Source organism: Haliaeetus leucocephalus, unplaced genomic scaffold (genome assembly GCF_000737465.1).
Source record: "Haliaeetus leucocephalus isolate CR32 unplaced genomic scaffold, Haliaeetus_leucocephalus-4.0 Scaffold450, whole genome shotgun sequence".
Classification (NCBI taxonomy): Eukaryota; Metazoa; Chordata; class Aves; order Accipitriformes; family Accipitridae; genus Haliaeetus; species Haliaeetus leucocephalus.
The window spans coordinates 9,596,841-9,603,858 of record NW_010972886.1 but is presented as its reverse complement, the minus strand read 5'-3'; the positions used below and the strand labels follow the sequence as shown (position 1 = coordinate 9,603,858).

At 47.9% G+C, this 7,018-nt stretch overlaps 1 protein-coding gene across 2 annotated transcripts in view; it reads right to left on the bottom strand.

Annotated features, from left to right (window-relative positions):
* The window catches only part of MEIS1 (Meis homeobox 1), a 108,270-nt gene that overhangs the window by 99,406 nt on the left and 1,846 nt on the right, over nucleotides 1-7,018 (bottom strand). For both annotated transcript variants that reach the window (XM_010574766.1, XM_010574765.1), the window contains exons 2-6: nucleotides 6,761-6,987; nucleotides 4,952-5,093; nucleotides 4,398-4,448; nucleotides 3,530-3,580; nucleotides 2,002-2,148 (exon numbers count right to left, since the gene is read on the bottom strand). In XM_010574766.1, coding sequence (XP_010573068.1) covers nucleotides 2,002-2,148; nucleotides 3,530-3,580; nucleotides 4,398-4,448; nucleotides 4,952-5,093; nucleotides 6,761-6,987 — 618 coding nt within the window. The remainder of the gene's footprint in view (nucleotides 1-2,001; nucleotides 2,149-3,529; nucleotides 3,581-4,397; nucleotides 4,449-4,951; nucleotides 5,094-6,760; nucleotides 6,988-7,018) is intronic.

Genomic DNA, 7,018 nt, shown 5'->3' with positions numbered 1-7,018 from the left:
GAGGCCGGGGCTGAGCCCCGCGGAGGTGCGCGGCCGGTCCCGCGCAGCGGGAGAGGGGCCAGCGCCGGGCGCGCAGTGTCCGCGCTCCTGGCGAAAAAGGGCGGGGGGGGGGGGGGGGGACACGACCCCCTCCCCCTGACAACCCCAAAACTATAGCTTCATTTCTTTAGCTTTCACTTTAATAAAATAATGATTCGTTGGGAAAATGGGGTATAAATCTTCATTTTGGAGGCAATTAAAGTGTTGATTTCATTCGTGCCCCTGAGCGATTCTTGTAATTTGCTCAAATAGCTTTATGTACCCAGCACTCCAGAGCTTTTAGAAACCCATTTTCTAGTTAGACTTGTTGGATTACAATTTTTATTCAACAGCAGCGAGCCGAGCTTCCCTCAGCTGGACTCTCGCTGCAGGGCTCCCCTCGCTTTAAGGCGTTGCGCGGGGCCGCTGGTCCCCCGGAGCATCTTCCCCGGCCCCGGCCCGCCGGGCACCTCCCTGCCGCGCCGCCCTCCGCCCGCCCCGCGAAGCTTTTCCCCTTCGCAGCAAAACTGGGGGCGGGGGGGGGGACGGGACGGGACGGGACGGGACGACGACCACAACCCCCGCAGACGTGCACATAAACCCCTTTTAAAAAGCTCATGCCTTCCTTCAAGCCTGCCTCCCCCTGTCACGGCACTACCAGCAGCCCGATAGCCTTTGGCAGATAGGAGAAAATATTTGAGATACTGCCCACGCTGCAACGCAACACACCTTTATGTCGGTAATCTATAAAATAACTCCTGGCTGACAGCGCTGGTGATAATGGCAAAGCGGCTGAGGAAACTCCTGTCTGCTTGACTGCGCCTTGCTTGAACAAAAGGAAACCTCCAGAGTCGGGAGCTGATTACTTCTAAGACTGTATTTACAAAGCTGATTGTAAAGAAGAAATAACTTGGGGTTTTTAGTCGGGGAATTTTTGTGTGTGCGTGTCCGGGGTCCCTCCCCTCTCTCGCAGCCAAAGCGCTGCTACCCCTCGGTTGAGAGAAAGCAAACCAACCAGGAAAACCCCACAGTTCTACCCAACTTGGGGGAAAAAAGCCAAATCTCAGCCACTTCCATCATCTAGTAGCTTAATTTAGCTCTGGGCACCTCCTGAATTAGCCCCAAACGCTCCCATTATAAGGCAAGAATCCCAGCCTAAGCACAGCGGACAGACACAGGAGAAGGGGAGGGCAGAGGGGAAAGCCAGCTTTCCCAAGTCATCCCTATTTCCCACATGGGCTACGGCCGGCATTAAAGGTTTCAACCATCCCAGACAAAAACTGGACACCGTCAAAGCCACGTGAGGCTTTGCTGGCTTGGTTTTGGGGTTTGGATATTTTTATTTTTTAAAGAAAGGGGTTGAAAACGTGAAAGATCAAGAAAAATAATTTAAAACCTGGGTCCCGTTTTATTTTCTCCGGGTTTTTTTCCTTCTATTAAGCAAAATAAAATGGGCGCGTTTGCAGCAGGCAGGCGTGCACAAAGCAATGTTCACTGAAGTCTAAAAGCGTTCGGCCAAGGAAAACTGACAAGACGGACTAATGAACCGTAGAGACGGGAAGAAAATAGCCAGTATTTGCTAGATTTCAAACCCTCTCTGTCTTCCCCGGACCACCTATCTCGGATTTACCATTATTTTGGTAAACGGCTCCAGCCCTCCCTTTCCTAAGCCACCAAGAAGCCAGCGACTCAGGAATACCACTTCTATTATTGTAAAGTGTAAATAAAATAAAGACAAAAATTAAAAGCGACAAGAAACAGGTCGAGTTTGCAGGCGATGCTTTTACAAGCTCATCTCGCCAGGTCGAATCCGGGAGCAAGCCTTAATGAAGCAATAATAGCCACATTATTCAAAAATTTTCATTTCGATGGAAATTTATCTAAAAGGGACTTAATCATATGCAAATAATAAAAGGAGGCGTAGTGACCCAGCAAGCGATCTGCATACAAATTTCAGCGTGTGCGGCGTTGGCGAGATCATACCTGATCTGTTAGATTTGCTGATCTTGTTATGTCTTCACTGTCCGATTTTGATCCGCCCTCTCTATCGTCTATGACCAAATCGATAGGCATTTTTCCTTTCAAACAGCTAATATACCGGTGGCAGAAATTGTCACATAATTCGTGTACCTACATTATGACAGAGGTTAAAAAAAAAAAAGAAAGAAAAGAGGAAAAAGAAAAAGGAAGGGAGGGGAGAAGGAAGAAAATATAATCAGGAATACGTAAGTAAAATTGACAAGTGCAACCAGTCTTCCCCCTTCACCCCTGTGACATCAAAAGTCCTAAATAGGGGAAACACACTGCAATTATCCCCCTGAGACCTCTAGACGCATCCAGAATTAGGAATAACTTTCTTTTCTCGCAAAATAGAGATATCCCAGAAAATTGACAGTGACAAGATGATTCACAGGCTACAACATATTCAACACCCGTGTTAAATTCATCTGCTCCCAGAGCTGTGGCCATTAGAGAGGTGACCTGCATGGGTGACATTTAAGGTAAACTATTTAATTTCATCCAGTTATTTCATCATAAACCCTTTCCAAAGGGGTATGAGGACAGAAAAAGGGATTTAAAAAAAAATAAAAATCCCGGTGCACTGGGCTGAAATACATTATAGGCATCCGTGCCCTGAAATCCCCAGTCGCTCTGATAGACTCGTACCTGAGCCGCCTCTATTAATGGGCAGATTTTAACACATTTTGGGTAGAGTGAGAACAACCTGCCAGTTATGGTTAGATAAAGTGGCTGAGGCTCCCAAGAAACTTTTCAACCATTTAAAAACCTCTCAAAATGTTTATTTTTAGGAGAAAGGGAATTCTCTTCTAGGCCAGCTATCAATGACACGTAAAAAATCCTCAGGAAACCAGAGCACACTTCCAATTTAATGTGAGCTCGGATGACACCGCCTTCTTAGAAATTAGCATTCTCCCTCCTAAGATTTCTAAAATAGCCAGCAAAACCCCCTGCATTTAGGCTGCAATCTCTTTCTTCTGCTCAGAGGTGTACAATATTCCCAGGAACAAGAGACAGACAGAACTATCAACTCTGCTTTGTCTCTGCAAAATGTTACAGGACAATCCGTGCCCTGAGCCTGACCTACAGATGGCTCTTAAAAAAAAAAAAAAATAAATTCCCCATTCTAACTAACTGCAACCAAAGTCTCTTCCCCAGCATCACCAAGAAAAAATAATTATTTTTTTTTTAATCACAATTTCAGGGGCTTGGCTAAACCAACCATTTCAAGTCTCATCTGCAGCACCACAGAACTGCAACTATTTATACAAAGCCAGCAAAGTATTACAACGAACACAAGGCCTGGGCGTTTGAGAGCCCAGTTTTAGAGGCTGAAATTGTAATTAAACTGCGAAGAGAAATGGACGCCAAGATTGGTCTTGACACTAATTACCAGAAAGAAAGACATTTATGCAAATTTACCAGAAGCCTGAACTTCAGCAGTACTGACACGGAGGAGGAAGAAAGAGAGAGAGAGAGAGACAAAAATTACCTTCTCTAATTCCAACAGATGAAACCTTAATACTTGTATGGCTTGAATCATCTGCAAAGATACAAACAACACGAGTATTTATCTCATTCCTGGATTTGGGGATATTTCCCACAGCCGCCCCTGCCGCGCTTTGTAGCTTGACTTTTCTCTAGTAGTAAATAAAAAGTTGTTTTGATTTATGGCAATAACACTAAAACTTAATAGCAGTGGCTTTGTGCACTGTTTAACGAGAAGCGATCTAGAGTTAACCAAAAAAAAAAAAAAGTCCCTATTGCAACGAAGCAACTAAATTATACGGATCATAAACATTTCTTTAAAAAAACCAACCCTCTAAACACCATTGCTGGCTCCTCGCTTTGCGAAAGCGGGAGCAAGACTCCTACAGTGGAGGCAAAATATTTGTTTATCCTTAAGGAAAAAAAAAAAAGAAACAAAGAAAAGACCTCATTTTCGGTGAGTTAGCGAACGGTGCATCTCCAGCCACAGCAATCCTCTACGTTTCCCATCAAGCTGCTTAAAAGGTGCATGGAAGGGCTGGCTACAGCGTGGATAAATCCACACTCCTCTTGGGCAGGCGAGCTCGCCATCAAGCCCACAAGCTCCCGTTTCGATGGGGCTTTCTTTATGTATATCCTTATGGGATTTTTTACTTCCACGCAATTACCGCACCGTATTTACTTGTAATTATAAAAATCATCATATAATAATAATTTAAAAAAAAAGATCCATGTGAGAAATTTTCAATTTGGTACCACCAAACCACCTCGCTAGAAGACACAGAAGTTAAAAAAAAAAAGAAATAAATGGGAAGGGAAGGGAGGGTGGCGGGGTGGGGGTGGGGAGAGGAAGAAGTGTTGTTAACTCTTACCAAGTTATCCAGTTCAGGATTAGAGGAAAAGAGGGGTTTCTCTGCTCGGATCTAAATACAAGAAAGGGGAGGAAAGGGGGGGGGAATAATAAAAAAGATTTGAAATATGGAAGCAGAAAAAGCAGACGTTATTATTTCTTGCTTCATTACACTGTCGGGTCCATTATGTAACCTTTCGTGCAAAGCCCTGACTGCTAGATTTAGTACATCAGCCAAACACTTGAACAAGTGAATCAAATACACCGAAAAATACCTACGGAGCTTCCCCGGCAGAGCCCCGGCCCGGCTCCTGGGAGCCGCGCAGCGAAACTCCCGGCTGGGCACAGACCGCTCCGATTAATTCATTTCTTTAGGGGGGTGGCAACTGCCGAGATTTTCCGATTTTTTTAAATTTTGTTGTTGGTGGTTTTTTTCTTTTTTTTTTTTGCCTCTTGCAGTAAGAGAGGGGGGAGGGGGAAACGCGCATCTTTATCTCAACAGAGACTTGTTTTTCTCGTTACGATTTTTTTTCCCCTCTTTTTTTTCTTTTACTGTTTCAACCCGGTTTTGCTGACCTGTTTGGCGAACACTGCTATGTCTTCATTGAAAGACTCAGAGGAGCAAACATCGCCTCCCGCTACCCCGGGCTCCCTGGGTGTGCATGTAGCTAATTCACATTTCTCAAAAATCAGTGCTAAAAGAGGGAACAGGGGGTGTCTGAAAGAAAATACAATAGTCACACACACAGAGGGGGGGGAAAAAATATCATAACGAAACAAAAAAAAACCCCAAACACAACAACAGTTAGTCCCGCAGCAGCGTGTGTGGGGAGGGGGGCACCCACCGAGGGGGGCTCCGGCACCCCCCGCCGCCTCCCGCAGCGCCCCGGCCCCTTCCCGCAGCCGGCCGGCCGGCAGCCCTGCATCTCCCCGGCCTTTCGGCATTATTTGGCCACAGATATTGTTAATACAACCCTAGGACAAGCTAAGAATAAAACCCAAGCCGGTTCCAGCAGCCATTTTGAATTAACTTTCCTTGGCTTTCGGAAAAAGAAAATACTACTAATAAATTAAAATCTCTGGACCTACACCTCTGCCTTTCATGCTTTTAATTCCCGTTTTCAGCTGGAGGACTTGTTGGGAGCGAAGGGAAAAAAACAAAACCAAAACCACCCAGAAAAGAAGAAACAACCCCCCTCCAGACTCAAAAATAAAAAGAAAGAGCCCCTAAACCCACCCACCCCCCAACAGCCACCACCAAACCAGCCGACCCACCGGCAGGCGCTGGCCAGCTGGGCTGCCTGTCCGCTACCGGCCACCCCGGCCTGGCCCTCCGCCCCCCCCCTGGAGCCCCGCAGCCCCGACCCGCGGGGGGAACCAGGTGCTTTTGGGCTCTCCCAGCTTTAAAAGCCTCCCCGGCAGAAAGGCTGCGTGTGCGTCTGGCTCCCTCGGCCGTTTAATAATTTAAATAAATAAGCGTAGGCACACACACACACACGTATATTTATAACAAGGAGTTCATTTTTTTCCCCAGGGCTTCGTACTTTTTTTTGGGGGGGGTGGTACCGTACACCGTGGAGTTTTAACCAACCCTACAGATTTCTGCAAACCGATGCAGAAACCAAACAACGTGATTTTTTTTTTTTTTAATCCCTCTTCTCCTCACTGTTTGGAGAGCGATTTTAAAAGGCTCTTAAACTTCCCTTCAAACTCAAGACGGGCAGATTCATTTTAAAAGCATCTGCCGCTCAGCGTAACCCATCAGCTCCCTTCACAACGGCCTAGAAACTGCTTTTGCCAGTTTCTAGTTGCCAGTTGCCGCATTGAGAAGCCAGTTGCCGCACTGAGAAGCATTCAATGCTGTCGGATAAAAAGTTCAAAAAAATTAAAATTTACAAAAAGAAAAAAAAAAAAAGGAACAGAGTGGGGAGAAGCAGCTCTTGAGTTTTCCCCTCCGTAGCGCAAGGAGAGATGAACAAGGTGGAAAGTTAGGCAAAGCGCTCCAAACTCTCCCCGCTCCCAAACTCCGTGCAGAGATTTACCACCCGGCGCAGGTTGTGCCCTGGGAATATTATTTTCCTCCTCTTCCTCCTCCTCCTCCTCCTCCCCGCGGTGCTGCCTGCCGCCCCTCCAGCAAGCTCCGGCTCCTATTTTTCCGGAGCCCCCGCGGCTCCCCGTGGCCGGGGGTCCCCAGCCCTCTCTCCCCCCTTTTAAAAAATAATAATAATAAAAAATGAAGAACATGGCCCCTTTTCCGCGCGGCGCTCCCCATCCCACCCTTCCCCACCCCCTTCCCGCGCAGGAGCAGCCCGGCCCGCACCACCCCCCCCCCGCAGCTCCATCCCGCGCAGGTTGCGCGGGCGCGGAGCCTTACGCGGCACCTACCCGTAGATGGCATCTTTATCTCTCTTGAGGGCGTCGTTGACGGAGGCGCCCATGGCGGGGGGCATGGCGTTGGCGTGGGCGGCGTGCGGGTACTGGTGCGAGTGGAGCGGCGGCCCGTGGTTGAGGTGGTGGACGGGCTGCATGGGGCGGGCGCCGTGGGGGTCCCCGTACATGGTGGTGGGGATGCCCACCCCCTCCATGCCGCCGTAGTGGGGCAGTTCGTCGTACTGCGGGGCAGAGAGAGCAGAGAGGCGTCAG